General features: G+C 50.1%; 1 protein-coding gene across 7 annotated transcripts in view; it reads left to right on the top strand.

The window, feature by feature from the left end:
* PPFIA3 (PTPRF interacting protein alpha 3) overlaps positions 1 to 23,672 on the top strand; it is an 841,741-nt gene that overhangs the window by 447,180 nt on the left and 370,889 nt on the right. For all 7 annotated transcript variants that reach the window (XM_069605740.1, XM_069605757.1, XM_069605735.1 and 4 more), the window contains one exon: positions 19,686 to 19,765. In XM_069605740.1, coding sequence (XP_069461841.1) covers positions 19,686 to 19,765 — 80 coding nt within the window. The remainder of the gene's footprint in view (positions 1 to 19,685; positions 19,766 to 23,672) is intronic.

Here is a 23,672-nt window from a genome sequence, read left to right as displayed (position 1 = left end):
ATCACAATAAAAATTGATGTGCGCCAACTATCAGGTTTTTCATCACATATTCAGTTAGTGGTAAACAATTTCGATAGCAATTTTGTCCATTTATCTGGGTTGCGTTTAATAACTGCATTTGAGAGCCCATCAAGTCCTGGGGCTCTTGAGGCTTTCACAGTGTTGATGAGCTTCAAAATAGCTTCATGATCAAATGGAAATTTGGTCAAATTATCCCAATAGGGAGTTTTAGTCAGCCATTGTTCATTACATTCTACAAAATACAATTGACGAAGATATTTAATCCATTCTTCAGCAGACACAGCATTTGCATTTTTATGATCATCATTAACTAAATACTGTCTGTATAGGTACAAACATTTCTTGGAATCATTGGTCCTAAACAGCTTGAAAATCTTCCTCCAATTAGCATTGTTAATATCACATCTATTGGCCCGAGACCAATTCTTAAACTTCATACGTAAAGTAGCAATTATATTCGCTCTCTCCACCCAGCTCATATTTGTGTTACGTTTTATTCTCGTAATTTCTTTACCCATTGTTTTTTTCCTATTGTGTACCTCTCTATCCCAAGTGTTCATGTTTTTTTCTGTGTTTTGTATAATACAACACTTATTCAAAGCTATCAATGCCAATTGAGCATGTCAGCAATATCCAGCATACTCATATGAGCCAAATCCTGTGTTTCCAAGAGTAAAGTAGCAAACATTCCAATACATTTTGATAGATTACTATCAGTCCAAAATATCCTATTACATCCAGCATTGACCTGAACATCATTCAGCTCAATTTGGCTGCATTGTTAATCAACTTCCTGTAAGGTGCATTTTAATACTGTATGGTCACTAAGAGAAGTGTATACATGTTAAAACAGTTTAATGCACTTACGTATACCCTGGCTAACAAATACATATTCCACATGGGAGGCCGCCAACCCATTTGTCCAGGTGTTACATTGTTGCCAAGTATCACAGGGGATAGGATGAAGAAATTCCAACCCAAATCTTTTGAAGCACCCTAAACCATGTTATACCATTACTTAGTTGAATAGTGGTGGAGCTGGATTTCTCACTTTTTACCAATTCCAGAGGAAGGGTTACAGCAAACGTTCCACACATTTCATTCCAATCGTCCACAATATTAGAGGCTGGATGGCAGTAAGAATTAAAATCATCCACAACCATAAGCTCGGAACTAGGAAACTCCTCCAACCAACCTTCTATAGAGTCTGTAACTAATTTACTTACTGACTACATATAGGTCCCACCTGGATGGGAGTATACACTAACAAGCAAAAACTCCACACAATTACCCAGTCCTGTTACAATGGTACTTAAAACAAAAGCTGAACTGCCAAATTTGCCATACTCTCTGATCGTTGGCTCCAATACAAAGCCCTCCAGAAGGTCGTCCTACCCCAGTACAAACCGCGGCTCGTACTAGTATGTTAAATCCATCAACCAGGACATTTTCACTTGCCCAAGTCTTTTGGAATGTGAAAATGTCAGTTAGCCACTATATTACTACCTGCAGTGATCAAAGGTGAACAAGATCCCCTGGTATTCCAAGAGATAACCAGAACATGCTCCACAAGCACATCTCATTGTGTATTAAAATGTAAACTTTCAGGAACTCAAAATTCACCTGCCCCTTTCCTCCCTGGGCCCAACATGTAACTCCTATTTTGTATTTAACTGGCTCTCTGTGCAATTACAATTTTGAACACCTGATATATCTGTCTGTCGTGGCAATTGGTGTAGGGCCTATGCACTAGTACATTTTTTATAAATAACGATTTTAAACCCCATCCTCATAAAAGGTTATGCAATCTAACCAGTTCTACTATAATAGATGACACAAACTGAATGATTACCCAATTTTCTTGGCAATACGGATCTGGTAATTCTACCATCTCAATATCTGCAGACGACATTGCACGAAGTTGTGGGACTACATGCAACAATTCAAGGATCTGCTTCAGATTTTTTAAAAAGGGCTTTCATCAGAAGTAGATAATTCGTTAAACTTCATTGTTTTACTCAACATAGGCGTTCGGCAAGAATTGATGTATTAACCCTTGGGAAGACTACACAACCCTTGTCCTCTTGATATTAGGTAATCCACCTATTGATATAGGCCTTTACTACAAAAGTTGATAGTGTGATTGAGCAGCCAGGCTTATCCCAAGAGGGTTAAATGTGAGCTGTAAAGCTATAACAATGAAATTCACAAATACAAGTAGCCAAGTAACACTTGCACTCAAGGTTTTGTTATGAAAAATGTTTTTAACAGTCGTCCTGAAATTAGCATTCTTTAAAAAGGCCAATATATGTAGCAATCAAATGCACTTTAAAATACTTTGCTTTCTTTATAGTTCTCAGGTCAAAGGCTTTTGACTGTACGGGGATTTTGCTTGACCTCCTGTAGGATCACTTTGACCTATCTTACTCAGATGGGGAGGGACCAGGGTTTCTCGGCGCAGCACCTACGTGGGCCGTTCCTGTTCTGCAGTTGGTCTCCCCCTTTTCAATCTTACAGTTCTTTGAACTTCTTTCTTTCTGCCACTTTGCGACTTTCCTTCATTACAGCCCGGTTCTTATCAGTTCCCCCCTCGACTCACTGGCTGTGATGAACCACTTGGCTTTCCTTGTAGCTGTAGTCAAGGCTGGTACCACGGGAGCAGGAATCTCCCTCACTCCGGCTTATCAGCGTTGATATGCTGCGTGTACCATTGACATCTGCTGCAACACACTTGGGCTATTGTACTATTGTCTTACAATTCCTTCTGCAGAGGTTTCGCAGGGTTTTGTTGAAAAGGGCAAGGTTGTACCTCTCCTCGTCAGCTTCTCGATGTTTGCCGCCTTTCTCCTCCTCTTGAACTGGCGGGTCTGGATAGCTGTCTCATCGTGCGGTCTGCCTTGCTCGTATTGTGCTCTCTTGCTCCACCTTTTATCCCTGTGGGGAAAGGAAAGGGCCAGGTGTGTGTGATTCAGGTTAATTGTCAGACTTCGCCTGACCCTGGGGTTGGGACATGTCAGGTAAACAGTTTTTACATTTGTCCGTTGTTTGTCATAATATACAGAAGTGTTTGGGTTGGAAAAAGAGGGTGGTAGTTTCCAGGTATCCTACAGGGTCGGAAGGGAAAGAAGTGTTACATGGAATTATAACCCTCGTATTAGATTTTATTGATGATCTCGTAAGGGTAGGTTGTGTGAAATGAGTAGGGGGGTTTGTGGGAGTAGTAGTTGTTGGGCACATTTGACTGAGAGTTTGGAACATTATAATCAGAGGGATGGGATTCGTAGGGTTTGTGGGGCAAACAGAAATAACTGGGAACGTGAAATAAACGAGGGGGATTGTGGGAACTGTAGTGTTTTTTCTGAGCAGGTTGGGAGTGCAGGAAATAATAATCAGAGGGATGTGGAGAAGATTGTCTGGGAATCTTCGGGCAGCACGCATGTAAACAGGGATTTTTGATAAATAATCTTCGGGTGCCACCGGGTTTGGAGATCTTAGGGGATTGATTCTGTATGGAGGGGTCATTGGATTTGGGTAGTAGAGATTCAATGGGAGGAGGCAAGTCAGATGTAGTGTAGCCTACAAAGGCCTCAGGGATTTCATCCTCCTTCTTCCTCAGGTATTTCTCTGAGCATAACCCTGGTTTCCCTCATCCAGGTGATCCTCCTCTGTTCATCTACCGCAATCTTTGGACTTTGCGAGAGCTGGTTCTTCCTTGGTCACCTGAATAAGGGATTCCCGAGATCTACTTGGGGAAATACCCTCAGGGTTTCCACTCTTACTATGGAGGGGTCATTGGATTTGGGTAGTAGAGATTCAATGGGAGGAGGCAAGGCAGATGTAGTGTAGCCTACAAAGGCCTCAGGGATTTCATCCTCCTTCTTCCTCAGGTATTTATCTGAGCATAACCCTGGTTTCCCCCATCCAGGTGATCCTCCTCTGTTCATCTACCGCAATGTTTGGACTTTGCGAGAGCTGGTTCTTCCTTGGCCACCTGAATAAGGGATTCCCGAGATCTACTTGGGGAAATACCCTCATGGTTTCCACTCTTACCAGTGAGAGTTTGGTTAGAGTAGACGTTGTGTTGAACCTTACAGGTCCACTAAGGTTGGCTTCCAAGAAACCTACACCTGAAGTGGTTTTAAAAACCCTCATAACAGTAGTATTCTGCTCTAGATGCTCATTGGCCGGCTGGTAGGGATGTCTGCTATTTCCAGAGTAGTCTCTATCTAGTAAGCCATTGTTCAATGTGCCTGGCATTACCTGTGTTGCAAGAGTACACAGTTGTGACAGTGGAAGACTGCACGACTGTATTGACTATTATTGGGAGGCACTTCTATTGGGCCGGAAGATTCCTTGGGAGATAGGGGTTTAGCCAACACTCAGGAAGGCGAGTTAGCATAGATCGAGGGATGGCCCCAGATAAGGCTGCCTCTTGATGAGCGAGTGGGCAAGATCCTAGGGAGAGGAGCAGGGTGACGGTGTGCTGCAGAATGGACTCTCCACAAGCCTATGTATGTATCTTGAAGTCACTGAATGTTTGGGTATGCCCCGTGATGGACCATAGTCGTGCTGATTGAGCATGGCTTGAAGTGGGTTGAGATTTCGTTCTCCCATCTGAGGGCACAGAGACCCCTATCCTGTTACCTGGCAATGGTGGGAGACAGCCTTAGGATAAAGTGGGAACCAACCATGGACAGTTGAGGAACATCAGTAGGTGGAGCAGTGTGAAATTGGGTCCTTGAACTTGCTCACAATAGTAGGGTATACTATATTGGGAGCCTACCTGGAGTCAACTGCCTTGACAGTGAACTGCCTAGAATCTGCCAGTTTACTCCCAGGGAATGAAGCAGAACCATCTGCTGTGAGCTTCCTGGTTGTAGCCCTCGAAGGATAGCAGTCATGGAGAGATGAGGTGGTGACAGACGTCTATGGAGGATTTATGAAATCTGATACAGGACGTGTTCCTAGTAAGGTACAGTCCGGAGGGCAGCAACCTTAGTTGAGTTAGGCCACCACATTCTGCTAGAATAATTCAAGACGCATCTGAGAAAGACCCATGTTGGAGATGCCCAAGTATGACAACCACTCTGTTGTGCAGACTGAACCTTTTGATACTGGTTAAGTCTGCCATGTTCCATCAAATATGCCACGATGTGATAAGCAACTTGTGGTATGCATAAGTAAACTGTTGCTTCCAACTCTGGAATTTCTTACTGATGCACGCTAGCAGTTGAATTCTCTACCATTGCACTAACTACTTTGGCACTTATGTTATTCTGCAAAGAGGTCATGATCCTCTAACCTTGCTTACTTAGGTGAAAGGTGAGAGTGGCAGGTTGCTCAGCTGGACTTTTGCTTGCCCTGAACTGGGTATGTCAAATTTAGTAGGGCTTTTGGCTCATTTGAGGTTTGGAACCCAGAGAGCTAGTTAGGCTCTAGAGTGTTGACTCCTATAGATTTACATTTCAAGGTAGTTATTTGCTTATTAGCCATGTAGCTTCTTAATCTTACACAAGCCCTGATCTTTTGCCCTGAGCAGAAGACGTGTGTGTATTCATCTTGCCCCTAGGAGACTGGATCAATGACTGGTTTGTGTAATTCTTATTCCTTTTTTCACTTTGTCATTTTCAATAGTGTCTGAGATAGGTTATCAGGTGTTTGACAAACATTGTACGGTGAGAGACTGTCTTCCAGTCCTCATGATGAGTTACTGTGCTTGCTTAAGCTTCTGTATGGATGTCCTATTCAGGACTTGCACGGTGACTCCAAACCTCCTCCCTCTCGTCAGAGATTCCAGCAGCGCCTTTCTGGGTGCAGTTTGGCATCCCTGTACATTTCTTGTAAAATATCCAATTCATCAGTAACTATTTTATTTGTTAATTCGTATTATAATGGCTAGTGTTTTTTACTGTTCATCGTTGCTGAAATCCAATCTCTGAAAGGAAGCCGAAAATGCTTGAAATCATGCCAACTCTTGCAAAAAGTAATTAACTCCAAGATCCAACAAGGCAGCTTATTACCAACTCAGTATGGACTGGAAATAAAGATTTCATAAGCAGAAACTAAAAGGTGCTCCTGGATATCAGACATCACTCAGTAAGCAGGCGCGAACTCTGGGGCATGAGAAGCTAGTAAAAGTGTGTTGTAAATCCATCTTTCACACGCGATGCAAACTACAAGTTTTTGTCCATTATATATGACCATTTATGCTTCAAATATCTCCTAGAAGTCCCCTCCTACAACTTTATATATTTTCCCAAGCACTGAGATAATGCCAGAAATTAGTGTTTGTATGGTACCAGTTGGCATGACAAATGTAAACTTACTCCTGGTAGCTCTGGGTACCGTGCTAGCTAGGCTCTTCTAGACAACAAGCAGGAGCTAAATAACTCCCAGCAATTTCAGTCATTGCAAGAGCTCATATGTTTAACCATCCCCAACAAGTGCAACACTGGATGACTGATAGCAGGAGAAGAGTGGTCAGGCAGGTGATCCAAGCGAGAGGCCCAAAAATGACACTTTAAGCGTTGTCAACACTGAATGATTCCTAGACACTACTTTTTGTTCCTAATGTAACTTCAGATGCTCCCTGGTTGTGGCCAGGAGTTATTTTGTTTTGTAAATTGAATTTTATCATTTTCAAGAAAACCGTGAAGAAATACAAATTAACTGGAGGGCACATGCCCTCTATAAATGGTTCCAACTCTGGAATGTATTGTTGTTTTCCCCCCCAACTCATCCCCCAGTTGTCTGGCAAACTTCCCAAATTAAATATGAATTTTCGGGGTACAGAAAAAACAGGCAACTCAAGCGAGTAGTGGCCTCGTACATGTCTTCAGAAACTCTGATTATGCTCATTAACTACTTCTGTCTCTACCCGGGCCGGCTGGCCGGACTCTAATGGGCCTGTGCGTAACGCCTTCTCCAGCATGGGGTCTGGCATGGATTCACATGCTCATGAATATTCCCCGTCGTCAGGCTGGGAATCCTCGGTAAAGAAAAAATCAGTATCAGTTTAGTTTCTGATCTGTCTTTCCTAGTAGTAACCAATCACTGATCTCTGCGTCATACTGACCACAGCCAATGACTGCCCTCTACCTAAATCCCGCCTCTGGCAGCCATCTTCAGATTTTTACCGCACGTTCAAGTGTTGGGAGTCCTCGTGCTTAGCTCTCGAGCTTTTACTGCGTGTTTTGCGCTTTTTCAGGTGAATTTTCACATTTTTTTCGGTTAATCGAGCCTCAAGCTCCACCGTTTCTACTCCCGTTAACGGCTACCCGTTGCGGGATTTTCCTACGCCCCTCAAGGGTGAAGATTTCGTCGAATCAACTTCTTGGAGGATTCCAGAAGATTCGCGGCCTACTTCGAGATGGCCCAGGATGCAAGTTCGTCACCCGGTCCCAAGCTGTTTCGCAGCTGCCCGGGATGCGGGCTGCAGAATGTGTTTAAGGAAGACGAACATTCGCAATGCCTCTACTGTCTTCATGGGGACAAGACTCATGTAGAGAAGGACTGCCAGTTCTGCAAGAACTTGTCGGAGCAGACCATGAGGGACCGGTTCGGGGAAGAGGAAGTCCGAGACCCCAGGTAAGCTTCGGGAGAAGCCCCGTCCGCCCCACCTAAGGTGGTCAAGGCCCCTACCCAGCAGGCGAAGGCCTCTATCGAGGCTATCACGGCGACTCTGGCCAAGCCGGCAGAGACACCGCCAGCGGAGACCGCCTCCGGGACTAGAGTTTCCCTGCCGCCAAGGAGGGAATCCTCTTTTCAGCCCATCGTCGTGGCTGCCATGATGGAAGAAGCGAGGGGGGGCACGGTGCCCTCCTCGAGCTCGGAGTCAGCCTCGGAGGAGGAACTGACGGAGGCCGTGAGGAACCTTGAAGTCCAATTCGAGAAGGTTCGATCCTGTCAGGAAGATCCTCGGGAGATAACCGAGGAAGACGACGATGGTGAGGAAGAGCGGCCTTCCCTTCCGGCGCAGCCGGATCCTAGGCCTCAGGATGGCTCGGCGGCCATTTTGTCGGCCATTCAGTCCTTATGCTCTGAGATAAGGACCAGATTCCCACGGCCCAGGCCGGAGGACCCGCAACCTGGCCCGTCGGGAAGTCCTCAGAACAAACGACGGAGGACCCAACCCTCTCCTCCGCTCGCCCCCGTAAGGCCTACAGTTCCCTCCTCATCCTCCCACGAGTAGGGAGATGACGGTGCGTTGGGCTCGATGACGGGTTCTGAGGGCAACGGCGACGACGACGGAACGGGTCTCCCGTCTCCCGTCGCACGGGCCTCGCCGCCCGACGAGATTGGCTCATTCCACGCCATGATTGCCAGGGCGTCCGAATTGTTCCAGCTCTGCCCGGAGGAGCAGAAAAAGGAAGGTTTCCTCCATCAGCGCCGGGAGGCCAGGAGGAAGACGGTCATCGCGGTGCCCCTAATCGATGACATCTGGGAGGAGGGCCTGTCGGTTCTCAAGAACCCCTCCACGGCACCAGCCAAACGGGACAGGTACGAGAAGAAGTATCGGGTCCCAAAACCGCTCCCCTGTGCCTCAGGCCCAGCCAACGCCAGACTCGGTCGTCTCGGCGGCGGCGAAGAAGAAAGCGGCGGGGTCAGGAGCCTCGACGTCGAATTCCCCGCCGGACGGCGAGGGATAGAAGTTGGACGCCATGGGGCGGCGGGTCATTTCGTCGGCGGCGACGACGATCAAAGCGGCCAACGCCCTGGCGATCGTGGCCCGTTACGACAGGGAGCTCTGGTTTAAACTGGCCCCCATATTGGACTTCGGGACGACAAGAGGTCCGAGGCTCTGGAAATACTGCAAGAGGGCGAGGTGGCGTCGGACAACGCCATAACGGTGGCAACCGATATTGCCGATACCGGGTTCCGCCAGCTGGGCAACTGTGTTTGCCTACGACGACGGGGTTCGCTCCGGGCGACCGACGTCCAGACCAGGGTGTTGGACATGCCGCTCGACGGCAGCAACTTGTTCGGGAAGGCGGTGGACAAATTCCTCCAAGCCATAAAAACGGAGACGGCCCACGCCCTAGGAGCCCTTCAGCAACGATGGCCCTTTCGGAGCTCCGGAGGCAGACAGGGTGCCTCCAAGGGATCCAGCGGTGGCTCGTCGTCCTACCGCCAGGCGGCACGCTCCTCGTCTCAGGAGGCCTACAGGGGTCGCGGCAAGCAGGGAGCGCCTCGCCGCCGTCGGCAAGGTGGCCAGGGCGGCAAGGCCACCACCTCCAAGCAGGACTGAACCGGCCGTGGTCTCGGGCCCCCACCGAAGCACCCCGGTGGGAGGCCGGCTGACTAATTTCGTCGGCGTGTGGAAGTCCATCTCCACCGACCGTTGGGTGCTGGCTACCCTGGCAAGAGGACACTCTATCGAATTCCTGAAGAAGTGCCCTCACGTTCCACCTGTGGCCAGGAAGGAAAATCACGAGCCGCAACTGCTGTTGGAAGTACGGGCGATGCTCAGCAAAGGCGCCATCGAGCTTGTCCCGAAGAGGCTCCGGGGCTCCGGGGTGTACTCAAGGTACTTCCTCGTCAGGAAGAAGACGGGCGGCTGGCGCCCCATCCTGGACCTTCGTCGTTTGAACAAATACATCAGATCACAAAAGTTCAGGATGGTCACCCTCCAGCACGTACTGGGACAGCTGGAGGAAGGCGACTTTCTATCGTCGTTGGACCTGGAGGATGCATACTTCCACGTTCCCATCCTCAAAAGTCACCGAAAGTTCCTCAGGTTCGTCGTCCAGGGACGCCACTACCAATTCAGAGCACTGCCGTTCGGATTGAAGTCGGCCCCCAGGGTCTTTACCAAGTGCCTAGCACCAGTGGCGGCGCGGCTGCGCCTACAGGGGATTCACGTCTACCCCTACCTGGATGACTGGCTCATCCGCTCAAGGACAAGGGACCTCGCCGTCGAACACACTGCGAGGACCGTCCAGCTACTCACAAACCTGGGATTCGCCATAAACTACCCGAAGTCCCACCTGGTGCCGTCGCAGGTGGCCCTGTTTCTGGGAGCGAAGCTCGATACAGTGAGGCGCATGGCGGCCCCGTCGGAAGAACGGACGAAGACCATTCTAGGCAAAGTGCAGCGCCTGCTAGCCACGGGCGTGGCCAGGGTGAGGTCCATCAAGTCCCTCCTGGGGATGATGTCCTCTTGCATCTACCTGGTGCACCTCTGCAGACTACGGATGCGCCCTCTTCAAGAATTTCTCGATGCCCGTTGGATGCAGGCGACGGGCACCTTCGAAGACAGGGTCCCCCTCAACGAGGTGTTCCGGCGGGCGATTCAGTGGTGGGGCATTCGAGCGCACCTCACGGCGGGCAAGGACTTTCAGACGCCGGCGTACCAGGAGACGGTGACGACGGACGCCTCCCTGGAAGGTTGGGGCGCCCACACCGGAGATCTCCACGCAAGAGGCCTCTGGCTCCCGGAGGAGAGGCTCCTGCACATCAACGTCCTGGAACTCCGAGCCGTGTTCTCGGCTCTCAAATCGTTTTTTCCGTCGCTCAAGGGCAAGGTGGTGCGGATCTTCACGGACAACACCACGACAATGTTTTACATACAGAAGCAGGGAGGCACCAGATCCCCAGCCCTATCCAAGGAGGCACAGGATCTGTGGCACTGGGCGGTCGCCCAGGGGATGTTCCTGGTTCCCTTCCACCTGGCAGGAGAAAGCAACACCATCGCCGACTCGCTCAGCAGGGAGATGCGCGCGTGTCACGAGTGGGAACTGCGCCAGGATCAGGTGGATCTACTCTTCCGACGATGGGGCAAACCCCAAATCGACCTGTTCGCAACAGCGACGAACTCGAAGTGCAAGAGGTTCGCCAGCAGGTTTCCCCAGCCGAGAAGCATGGGCGATGTGTTCTCGTTCCCCTGGGACGGCCTATACCTGTATGCGTTCCCTCCGTTGCCGTTGCTGCTTCGACTCATCAGCCAGCTCAAGAGGTCCCGGTGCAGGATGATCCTAGTCGCACCGGCGTGGCCGAGGCAGATCTGGTTCCCGGACCTTCTGGACTTGTCAACGTCCCCTCCCATCAAGCTGTCGGCGGACGCGGACCTTCTCTCCAGAGAAGGAGGCGCCATCTTCCACCACGACCCGGCGTCGCTGAACCTGCAGGCCTGGCTCCTGCAGCGCTAGAGTTTGGAGGCTACGATATACCGGCCGATTGCAGAGAGGTTCTTGCAAAGGCCAGGGCGTCCTCGACTCTCAAATGCTACGGTCATAAGTGGAAGAGGTTCTCTATCTGGTGCCGAGCACAGAAGATCAACCCCCTACGGATTACGGCCCCTCAAGTGCTGCTGTACCTGCTATCGCTGGCAAAGGCTGGGCTAGCCCATGCCTCCATTAAGATTAATCTGGCGGCGATCTCCAGATATACCAGAACCACAGGACGGACGTCCCTGTGGTCCCATCGACTGGTAAAAGAGTTTATGAAAGGACTGTTCCGGTCGTTCCCGCCGGTGAAGGCCCCGGCCCCGGCGTGGGAACTTAACGTGGTGCTGACCAGGCTCATGGGGCCCCATTCGAGCCGATGCACTCCGCACCTATGAAGTTTGTGTCGTGGAAGACTGCGTTCCTGGTGGCCATTACCTCCGCACGATGAGTGGGTGAGATCCAGGCCCTATCCTGCAAAGCACCTTACTTGACTTTCCATGCCTCGAGGGTGGTGCTTAGGACGCACCCCTACTTTATGCCCAAGGTGCCGTCGGACTTCCATCTTAACGAGCCCTTGGTGTTACCTTTTTTCTTCCCGTCTCCTTCGTCGCCGGCCGAGAGGACTTTGCACTCGCTGGATGTGGCTAGAGCGCTGAAGTTCTACGTGGACCGCACGAAGAGTTTCCGGAGGACATCACAGCTGTTCGTGAACTTTGGACCTGTGAATCAAGGGAAGGCTCTCTCGAAGTCTTTTATTTCCAGATGGCTCTCCGGCTGCATCATGCACTGTCACCGGTTGGCTAATCGACCGCTGCCAGGCCGTCCAAGAGCCCATTCGACCAGAGCGATCGCTGCTACTACGGCGTTCTTATCTGGTGTGCCCCTGCTGGACATCTGCAGGGCTGCTACGTGGAGGTCGACACACACCTTCATGAGATTCTACTGCGTCGATCAGGATTCCAGGGAGGAGTCCAGGGTCGGCCAAGCAGTGCTGCGCAACCTGTTCGCTTAAGGTGAGCCTGGTGAGGAGGTAAGAGGTGCTTAATGTTGAGTTTTTTGTATTGCTTAATGTTGAGCCTTTTACCACCCCCCGTGGTTGTGCATGTGTGTACTGCTATTTAATCTTATATTCATGAGCATGTGAATCCATGCCAGACCCCATGCTGGAGAAGGAACAAGTTACTTACCTGTAACTGTTGTTCTCCAGCATGGGTCTGGCATGGATTCACATGCGAACCCTCCCGCCTACCCCTCTGCGGCTCTTCACTTGGTCATACTGCCACTTCACGTGCTACCAAATCTGAAGATGGCTGCCAGAGGCGGGGCTTAGGTAGAGGGCAGTCATTGGCTGTGGTCAGTATGACGCAGAGATCAGTGATTGGTTACTACTAGGAAAGACAGATCAGAAACGAAACTGATACTGATTTTTTTCTTTACCGAGGATTCCCAGCCTGACGACGGGGAATATTCATGAGCATGTGAATCCATGCCAGACCCATGCTGGAGAACAACAGTTACAGGTAAGTAACTTGTTCCTTATCTCGCTCCAAAGCTTATACAAAATTGCAGCCGTTCCCCTTCAAGGTACAAGCTTCCTCCCTGGACTGCTGCTGTGATCTTTTCCATGAGGTGAATGTCCCTTGCCGTGTCTGACCATTCCTTCACACTCGGAAGGTCCCTTCTCTTCCAATGTCTTGCACGGCATGCTCTTGCCGCTAGTAGTAGAAAGTGGACCATGGAGGGCAGGGTGTGCCATTGTCCCTCATGTTTGTCTAGTCCAAAAAGTATTAACATTGGTTCCCGCCCCCAGTCCATCGTCTTTAATCCATCCCAGGACCTCTGCCGAGTATACCTGGACCTTCGGGCAGCTCCACCACATGTGTCGGTAATCAGCTCTAACTCCACAACCGTGCCAGCACTGGGTATTAACCGCTGGAAACATCTTAGATAATTGCATCGGATCGTATTGCCACTGGTGCAGTAGCTTCACGCTGTGGGCGTATTATATTGACAAGATATTTGTTTTAAAGGCCCGCCTACACATTAGCTGCCAGAGGTGTTCGTCCAACTCCAATGTTAAGCCCCGTTCCCATCTCTGCTTAAGACCTGTCCCTGGATTCCTTGTGGTCTCCAGCAAGGCTCTATAGAGTAGCGAGATGAGACCCCTCATCTCTGTTTGCCCAACAAGCACCTTCTCTACGGGGGTGAGGTCCCTTTGTATCCTATCTCTCCATTTCTCTGCAATAAAAATCCCTTTCAACTGGAGGTATAGGAGCACCGGTAGCCTTCCGATACCCAGACCGGCTTCTAGCTCCTGCAAACCTACAAATGTTTCCTGCTCCCAAAGTTGTCCGACTCTAGAGAGTCCCGCCTAAAACCATTTCTGGTACCTTTCAGGCTCGGGTATCTCATCCCATACCGGGGGACCCAGATGTGGCTCATCAGGGAGGGCCTTGTGGTGATTCCTTGCGCCCTAGAACTCTTCCTCAGCATCCCAGTAGACCCCTAAGAACGGATGTTCTCTGATTCTCTTAGGGAGTTGTCTCTTGGTGACCCAGAGCCATTCCCCTACCGTTGCCAGGTACTTATAGTGGTTTTTCAGGATCTTCCCTCAGGTGAGGGACCATCGCTCTGAGCTGGGCTGATATCTAATACAATCCCGGGTCTGGGAGCGCCACCCCCTCTCGGTCTTTTGGCGATATTAGTGTGTCATAACCTACCCTGGGTTTCTGGTTCTGCCACGAAAACCGTATCTTTTGGGCTTTAGCTTCTCTCAAAAGGGTCTTCCGGGGCCCTAACTGGCAGCATCTGGAACAGGTAGAGGACCCTCTGGAGGAGGTTCATTTTTAGAGCATTGAGCCTCCCATCCATGAGATTTGTCCTTTCCCCATTTTGTCTTTTTGTTAAACTGTGTATTAAAGAGAGGGGGGTAGTCGTCCTCTCCCAGATCTTCCCCTGGCCTGATTATGGTGACACCCAGGAAACGTATACTTTCAACTTGGATTTCCATCCCTAAGGGCCGTAGCACTTCCACATCCCTTTGGTCGTCTCTTGCGAAGGGGATGACCACTGACTTTTCTTTGTTTACCGTAAAACCCGAGAAGGACCTTTTATTTCTAGAGCCGCTGGGGTTGAACTCAATGGGATTCACCAGGTGTAACAAGATGTCGTCGGCATACAGACCCACTTTGAATTCCTGCCCCCCTACTCTAATCCCCTCCACCTGGGGGGCCCTTCTAAGTCGTTCTGCAAGCACCTCCATTGTGAGCGCAAACAGGAGTGGTGAGAGCAGACCACCCTGCCTTGTACCCCTCTTCAGGCTGATGGACCTTGATAACCTTCTATTTAATGTTACTCGGGCTACTGCAGATGCGTACAATGCCTGTCTCCCAGCCCATATTTCTGCAGGACCCCATAGAGAAAGCTCTAGTCAACCCACTCCAAAGCCTTGTCAGCATCTAGGGAGATCAGCACTGGGTTGCCCTCCCTGTTCGCTGCCGCCTCCATCAGATGCAGCGTTTTGCGTACTGTATTGGGCCTGTTTCTTCCCTTGATGTACCCCACCTGATCCGAGTGGACCAATTTTGGCATGAGCCCCCTCCATTCTAGTGGCTAGGACCCTGGTAAAGATATTTGCATCGACATTGGACGGTATGATTTACACTTCTTGGGATCCCTTTCCTCTTTAGGTATAGCTGTTATCAAAGCTCTGCCAAATGATGGGGGAGCCCTCCCTGTGGCCAGGATGTTATTAAACAGTTTAGCCAGATGTTGGGCCAAGCAACCTGAGAACGCCTTATAGAATCCTCTTGTGTACCCATCGTCCCCAGGGGCCTTGCCCAGTTTCAGACCACTAATAGCTCTCAATACCTCTTCCTGAGAAATCGGCCTTTCCAGGGTTGTGACCTCAGTGTCCTAGAGGACTGGGAGGGGCACATCCCTTGGATATCTATCCAGCTCCTCCTTCCCCACCACCCTCTCCTCTCCGTATACTTGCTTGTAGAATGTGACAAATTTCTGGGTACCTTCCCCTATGGTGGAGTGTGACTGCCCCTCCAAGTCCACTATTTCGGACACCCACCTGTCCGCCCTCTGCCCTCGGAGTCGCGCCGCCAAGAGGGCATATGCCTTATCTCCCTTCTCATAGTACCTTTGTTTAAGGAACTGCAGGCAGGAGACGACCTTCCCCACCTCTAGTTCCCTTAATTCCCACTGTTTCACCCTTGCCATTCTAAGTTTGTCCTCATCCTTCCTGCCCCTACCAGTTCCACGGCTTCCAACCCATGTATCTCCCCTCTTACGTTTCTCCATCTGGAGCGTCCTAACCCTCTTTATTTTTGGCAGTGCCCTCCCTTATCAGGAGACCTCTCCAAGTGGCTTTAGCCACTTCCAGACCGTTCCCAGGTCCACCTCCCCTGGTGTCATTGAGAGTGAAGTATTCCTCTATCACCCCTCACATTTCTTTGGTGAAGTCTATGTCCTTTAGCAACATATTGTTGCAGCGCCATAGTGAGTCTGTGGCTCTAAGGCCGGTCAACAATACCCCAGTATCTACCATGAGATAGTCTGACCAGCTAATGGAGATATTCTCACTGGTGGTTACCCTCTAGGCGTGTTGATAATGCACAAACCAGTAATCGATCCTTGTCCGAGACCTATGGACAGGGGAATAAAAAGTGAAACCGCTTGTGGTCTGGTGTAGCTCCCTCCATATGTCCACTAGACCCTGATCAGTCGTATACCCAAGAAGGCTCCCCTCTGCTGGTGTGTCACCAATCCCCAAGTGGCCGTGCCCTCACTGTGGTCCATGGATCGATCTGCCCACATGATAAAGTCCCCCCCACACCCCCAGGAGGAGGAGTCCCACCGTTCGGGAAAATATCTCTTTCAGAACCCCTAGCTAGAAATTGGGACTGTCCTGTGTTCGGGCAATACATTTTAGCAAAGGTCAAACAAACTCCCTTTATAGTCCCAGAGACCACGAGGGCCCTCCCATCTGCCCTCCTCCTCCAGGTCCGCGGGTCAACTATTCGAATTCTCTGATTAATGAGGATGCCCACTCCTTCTTTCTTGGCCGACCCCGACGGCCAGGATACTTGCCCAACTTAGTCCCAGGGATGCGCCTTTCTCTCCTCGAATCAACCTTGTTTCCTGTACCATCAGTACGTCAAGGCCCCATCCTAAGTGCCCCGGCGTGGACACCCGCGTCAATGTGCGCCATTCTGAGCATTAGTCGAATCTCCTGATCACTGTCATCCTAGAGATACCCCGTAAATAAACTTCCTTCAGACTGTCCCCCCTCTCCCCTCTGACCTCTCTCCACCCTCCCCCTTCTGCTCCCCTGGGACTCTCCCAGGGCTTGTGCACTTCCCCATACAGGTACTGCTGTTGTGCTCTGCTGAACGAAGCCCGCACCTCCCAGTTTCTTCCCTCCATTTGTGGCCCCCTCCACCTTCCTGCTCCCCCCCCCACGCCTCCCGGGTCCCTCTCACCCAGGAGACTGTGTTGGGCCATCAAGGGTGACCAGTGCTTCACCCACGGTCTCTCCTATAATCTCCCCTTCCCCAGTCTGCTCTCGAACCTTGCAGGCTACTTTGGGCCTGTATATACAGCCGTCCAAAGTCCTCCGCTGATGTCTGTCTTATTTCGCTGTTGGGGAGGGGGAGTATTGAGCGTCTAATAGTTCCCTCTCCCAGGCATTCTTCTCTTCGCACTGAGGAAACCCTCCTGGCTCAATTCCCTTGCCGTCCGACCAACTTCTCCCGTGGGACCTTCATTCGAAGTTTCCTCTTTAAGAACATGTAGGACCTGTTGCGCCTCCTGGCCGCTTGTTGTTCTTTGTCTTTCGAAGGTTAGCGCGAAGGGAAAGGACCAGCAATATCTGATGCCCTTCTCCGTAAACCATTGGATCAGAGGGCGGCAGTCTCTGCGTCGGGGGATAGGGTGAGACCTGATAAATCCTGGAATACTTTGACTGTGTCTCCCTCGAATTGGACGCTTCCTAGAGGCTTTGCTTTCTCCAGAACTTCCATATACTCCCTGTTCCTCAGAAAGCAGATCACTATCAACCTCGGGCCCCTGCCTCCTCCATCTCTATGGGCTCTCTCCAGCTGGACATCCTTCCCTCTGTCCTCTGTGAAAATGAAGTTAATCAAACCTTGGATCTTTCTCCCCTCTGTTCAGTAATTTCAAGAATGCGTAGGTTTTTATGAGGTTCTCCGTTTTCGAGGTCGTCCAGTTTTGACAGTGTGTCTTCTTCCCTAGACTGGATCTGTTAACCGTGCCTCATATTTCATGTCCAAGAGGTCGACCTGCAGATGGTTGTTTTCCATTCCTTAAATTTTATCTTCGAGCTTATCCACCCTTCCCTTGAGATTGCGTATATAGATGCTTAGATGTCTGTCCGGATAGCCTTAATTTCTTGGAAGATATCTTTTGGGTAATCTCTGGTAAGGGCTGGGGCGATCGCTCCCTCAGCCATAATGGCCTACTTGCTCGAGACGTCCCCTGGGTCTCTCCTGAAGCAATGTAGGGATCTTATCTCCAACCCTGGACTCCTTTTCTGTGGAGCCAGACCCTGGGGGCTCTCCAGTGTGGCTGGGTGTATCCAGGCTGTGCTGGTCAGGCCTGTACCTGACCCTGCTCTCCTCTGCTAGCCTGTGCTCTGTGCAGTCCCTTCACGGCTTGTGGTGTTTCCCAGTGCCTGGGGCTTGGTGTACACTAATAGTGGCTACTCCTGTGTCTCCTATTGTACTTACTCCTTGTCGGTGAGGGCACTTTGCATCTCTCTAGGTATGCGCTTTCCGGGTCCCAATGCGCAAGGTGGTCAGTTGGAAGGATATGCGGCTCACTGTTACCCTGCATTGTGTAATTCAGGCCCTCGTCCCGTCAATCCGGGACCCTGCACCCCTATGCGGGCTCTCACTGTACACCAGCTCACAATGCTGTGCTTAGAACTCTGCACGCGGGAGTGGTGCGTGGAGCCTGGGTACCTGGTGGTTCAGGGGTGCCTTGTAGGCCTCCACTGACCCAGATAGTCCACAACGTCCCTCTCTCTTCCAGTCTGCTGGGCCTGTGGATCTCTGCGTGGAGGGCCTTGTGTCCGCACTTCCGGGCCTGTGACTGGGACCCGGTTTGGGTCGGGTTTCCCCTCTTGTGGCCCGGGCCTGTCCTGCTTCAATGTCACAAACACCTCTGGGCATCAGCCACCTCCGCCATCCGGGGGAGGTGTCTACTTGCTAAGTGTCTTTTCAGCTCTGTTGCCCTGGGGTATAGCTGGTTCCACGGTGGTCCCTCAGCATCCACCAAGCCCGGTGGCTCCCCGCCTCTCCCCTGGATTGGTAGCGGAGTGAGTCGCTGCATGTGGGGGCACTGTCCCTGCACTGGCTGAGGCCCGGGTAGCAATGAATTTCACATCCTGAGGCCCGGGACCTCTCCACACCTTTTGATGTTCACATGGCTCGGAGGGACCGCCGCCACTTCAGCCCAGCCTGCTCTGCGTGGGTTGGTGGGGGGGGGGGCTGTCTATCGTCTTTGTTGGTTGTCCCTTTCGCCCCTCTGTCCCGGAGCCTGGCTACCACTCTGCCTGCTCACTGGAGGGGCTTGGGTGTCGCGACTCCTTTCTTGCAGGGACTCTGGGGTTCCCGCCTCTCTACTACGTGGCCTGAAACGCAGCCTCCACTGACGTCTAGGACCCCGCTGGCTGCTGCGGTTCTACTCCGAATACGTGCCCCAGGTTTTGGCCGGTCCAAGAACGCTGCACAATATCTTGCTGGGTGCTCGGGGCAAGGGGGCAATCCCCGCGGTGTGTGGCGGAGCTCCGTCTCTACTCGGCCATCTTGGACTGCGCCCCCTGGTGGTCTGCCAGGAGTTATTTTATCTCGCATTGCTGGGATTTCTGCATTTCACACCTTTGAAGTAGGGGTTGGTTGGGGCATCTTTTTCCAGTAGATAGGTGTATAATTGGACTATATGTTTGGGGTGTGGGTGTTCGTTTATGGTACCTTACCTGTATAGAATGTCTTTTTAATGGATGCGGTCAAAGTAACCTACCACTGTACTTGAGCCTATGTAAGAATGTGTGCACTGTCATCTTACACTCATTTGAGAATTATCCAGAATTGATATGCCTGCTGCATTTGTGGGAATTGTTGGTCTCTGTCTCTGTTTTGCTTGATATTTTTTTTTTTTTATTGTTTGTTTGTACTTATTAATGTCATGTGTGGTTATATGTTATATGTTGCGCACTGGGGCCTATGGGTGTGTTGCACTTAATAAGATATACATGAAATGAAACGGGCAGACAGGTCTTTGGATGAAAATATTTTACCTGTAAAGTGGTGTTTCATTATGGCAGCTGCATATCAATGAGCATTTCTACTAGAACTCCCTTGAAGTCTGGAATCGCGATTTTTCACTCTGAACTCTTTTCTTCCCTTTGGTCCATATAGATGTCTGTCACCGGCACATTATAATCCCTTACTTTTTTCACTCTCTCAGGAGCAGCTCATGGCTGAGATGGACAGGATGCAGTTGGAAATTGACCAGCTTCGAGGTCGACCATCCTCTGCATATTCCAGGTATGCACCCCGAAAGTGGGACAAGCTGAGCTTAGCAAAACACGTCTCAAGACAACTGACTGTGTATCCTGCACAACTTAAATGGTTGCATGTAAAACATCTTTGATTGCACTTGCTGTCTGATGTGGCTGGATGTGTGACCCAGGACTTTAGGTGCAAGCAGTGTGACAGCCTTTGCCGGGTTGGAGAACGGAAGTGGACAGAGTGGTGGGAGTTTAGGATCTTAAACCCAACAATAAGCATAGATGGCTGCTGTAGCTGAAACAGTCAACTGGAGAGCACTGGATGGCCTAAATGCAATAACTAAAATGTTCACCTGTAATGGCTAGTTTGGTGGAGCATCTGCACCACTGAAGCCTTACACATTGGTGGCTGGGGGCTTACCACAATGGCATGTCCCTGAGGGAGATACAAAGTAAAGATGTATTCCCTTTTGGGAAAAGTGAGTAAGCGATCCTGTTCAGTGTGTCTTGGCTGGCATGTTTGTGATGGCACCTAATAAGGCGGGCCCAGCGTTATGAAATATCCTCACACAGTGGTACAGGTACAATGAAACCATCATTGATTTAATTGCTGTGGCAACCAACCTGCCCACTCACTTGAACCTTCCCTTTTAGCATTTGGGGTTCTCCTCCCTACCAGCCGGGATAACCTACTGTACCTTCCTGTTGGATAGCCGATCTCCTTCCTCCAGACAGCTGCCCCTTCTGGGTCAGTCCCACACACTTTTGATTACTGTAATGAAGGCATGGTATCAACAGTAATATAGACACAAGTGAACACAATTCAAGGGCGTTTATTGAATTTAAAAAAGGGGTTTGAAAAATGTCTCATTTAATCCTAAATCTACAGATGGGAGCAAGCTATGACCATCAAATAATAACGCAGTCCTAGTAGTGTCTTGTCAAAATAAAAGGGCCTATACTAATAAACCTATTGCCAATCCTTACCTCTAAATACAAACCGTTTGGGAAACAATGTTACGAAAAAGAAAAGTGTTCACAAAATGATATGTCAGGATGTTCAGGTTGTTGGCCTCTCTTCCCCTCGTTTTCAGCACGGGACAAGGCAGTTCACTCAAGCTTAGCACAGTCTCTGGCTTATTTATCACGAGCATACCGTTCAATCATTAGCAACAGGGCCTTCCGTGCCCAAGTCTCTTTGCCTTTCAAAGTCTCTTCATTCAGAGGGCCAGGTGCGACAAACGAACAATAATTTCTTTTCCACTTTCCACTTTCAGATTTTCACAAGTACTCAATTCTTTATGCGATTCACTATTCACCTCGGATCCCCCTTAGCTGGGTTCAGATCTCGGATCCCCATCAGTCGGGCTCAGGTCCCTTTTTAACACAATGCTCAACTAGTGTCCGTCTGCATGGCTCGGACTAACTTCATATACTTGTTCATCAACTGTCGAAGACCTTCGAATGTGCACAGGGCCTTGCTTGACACCTTGCAGGACCACTTCAACTTCACAATTCTTTATCACTCTTCACATTTGCCACCTTTCAGCTGGATACCTAAGAGAGACTTTGGAATGAGCATCCACATGGTGCTGGACCACCCTGTCTACGGTATTGTATCTTGGCTTCAAAGTTCAATCACTCATCTGATGGTTAATTGTGTTTGTGTTGCTTTCCACATACGCTTCATACACTGTTCTCTTCAGTTTTCACTATAAAGTGTTGCCGCTTGCAACCTTGGCTTCAACACAGACTGGTCTGGTATCGGTCTCCCCAACTCAACGGCTGTGCCGACTTCACTGGAGCTGCTTTGTAATAGCCGAGGACAGTACCACGTGGGAAAGATTATCCCCGCCTTGACTATCGACGCGGGAGAGCCCCGCGTACCTCCGACACACAATGCAGGATTCTTCAGCCTTGATTCCTGGCCTGAAGTTTCCTATTATCGAAGGTACATGAAAGTAACAGTCTCTCACTGAAAAGGTCAAGGGCACTTCCCTCCTTGCAATCCTCTTCTGCCTTGCAGTCTTTCGCCTTGTATTAAACTGCCATCTTGGAACTGCTACTTCCTCGTATGCTTTGCCTTGCTCAGAGTGTGCTCTCGTGCTCCGCCTTTTATCGGTGTAGGCAAGTGTGATGGAAGTCAGGTGTGTGTAATGATCAGTAATTGCCTGACCCTGCCTGATCATTGTATCGGGACATGTCAGGTATACGACTCGGGTTTTAGTCTGTTTTCTCTCTCAGTGAGCAGTCTGTGAGAAAGTGTTTGTGTTGGGAAGGGGGCGGGGGTTGAGTTCCCAAGTATCCTATCTTGTAGGAGTGGGCAAAGTTGTTACAGGGAAGGGGATACCGCTTCTCGCCTTGCACTTCCACTCCCTGATGACCCCCACTGGTCTACCCTCAGGAACTGGATCCAAAAGCGATGGCCGTGTCCTGGCCACATAGATGACAGATCCCCGGGGACTAGCGGGTGAGACACCTTCAGGTTTCTCACACTACTTGGAGAATTCATTGACATGCTTTTCAAATCCTGTTTTTTTATCCGCATGGAGCTGCAATGGTACCCTGTGCATGATATTGGAGCTGCAGACCGAGTCTGTAAGACCACTGTTACCCCGAAGCAAACTTGATCTCTGTTAACTGAGTAATCCCAAAAGGGGACACAGAAAGACTAGGTATCCACTCAGGATTTACCAGAAAGAGGGGGGAAAGCATGGGCCAAAATACCACAATGCTTGAAGGCAACCATCTTGCCACACAATTCAACATATACAGTGGAACACTTGGATGCATGCAGCCCACACCATCTGTGAATTGCCTGACCCCGCCTATCAGCTGGATACCTACCCTTTTGGTGACTCTACCCTTTTGGCTTAGTTACCTTGTCCCTCTACCGCTTTTACCAGTGGTGTTGTGCTTTTGAAGATTCCCCAGAACCCACATATGCTGCCCTGGAGAAATATTGGCAATCTAGCTCCTACATTGAACCATGCAAGTACTCACATTGGTGAGCAAGCCCGAAAGCCTAATATTATTGTGGTGAATTTTCCCAGTGTGCCACACAAGAATATTTAGAAAAAGTGATTATTCTTTCCTAGGTGAGTCAAGGAATGTTCGTAATTTTGTTTGTCATGCCTTCTACTTGCTCATATCGACACATGGACACTGTTCGCTAGTCTATGCAAAGCATGTGAGTCTAAACAGATTCACAAGCCCCAGAAGACAGATCTCACTCATTAATAGTCTTATCTGCTTAGTCACATGCACCCACCTATAATGACAAAACAAAACTCTTCCCTAACGCAACTTTCTCTCAGACCAACACATTGACAGAAAATATACAATCTGAGGGCACACTCACCAAAGGTCATTGTGACCCCTCAAGTGTCTGCTTTTCTTTGGAAGCCAACTCTCTACTCCATCCCTTTCAGGCCGGATTCTGACCCAGGATGGGGACTAAATCTGTGATGGTGGCACTCATGGACGACATTGCTTAGCTTAAGGACCGTGGAGAGGTTGGAGTTCTGATTACCCTTGACCTCTTGGCAGCCTTCGACATGGTCGACCACCAGAAGCTGCTACACTGGGCCTCATTCCGAGTACGGCGCTAACCAATGGCGCTATTAACGCCTTGGTTGACGCCGTACCCGGACCGGCAGCGCCTTGGTGGATGGCGGAATTACTGCCCCATTCCAAGGTTGGCGGGGCGGTAATTCCCCATTCACCAAGGCTCTTCCCCATTCCCAAATGAGCCCCCATAGGGCTCAATGGGAATGGGGAAGATGCAAATAACGGTGACCGTTCATTACGGTCACCGTTATTGGCTTGGAGGCCCCTTTGCGCCCTCGACTTTAACACCTGCTCAAAACAGGCGTTAAGGGCGAGGGCGCAAAGGGAACTCGGAGTATGGTGGTAAGGGATTACCGCCACCGGTCTCGTTACCG

The sequence above is a fragment of the Ambystoma mexicanum genome, chromosome 1p (assembly GCF_040938575.1).
Source record: "Ambystoma mexicanum isolate Mex_15411 chromosome 1p, UKY_AmexF1_1, whole genome shotgun sequence".
NCBI lineage: Eukaryota > Metazoa > Chordata > Amphibia > Caudata > Ambystomatidae > Ambystoma > Ambystoma mexicanum.
The sequence above is the reverse complement of the archived record's forward strand: the minus strand, read 5'-3'. Positions and strand labels throughout refer to the sequence as shown.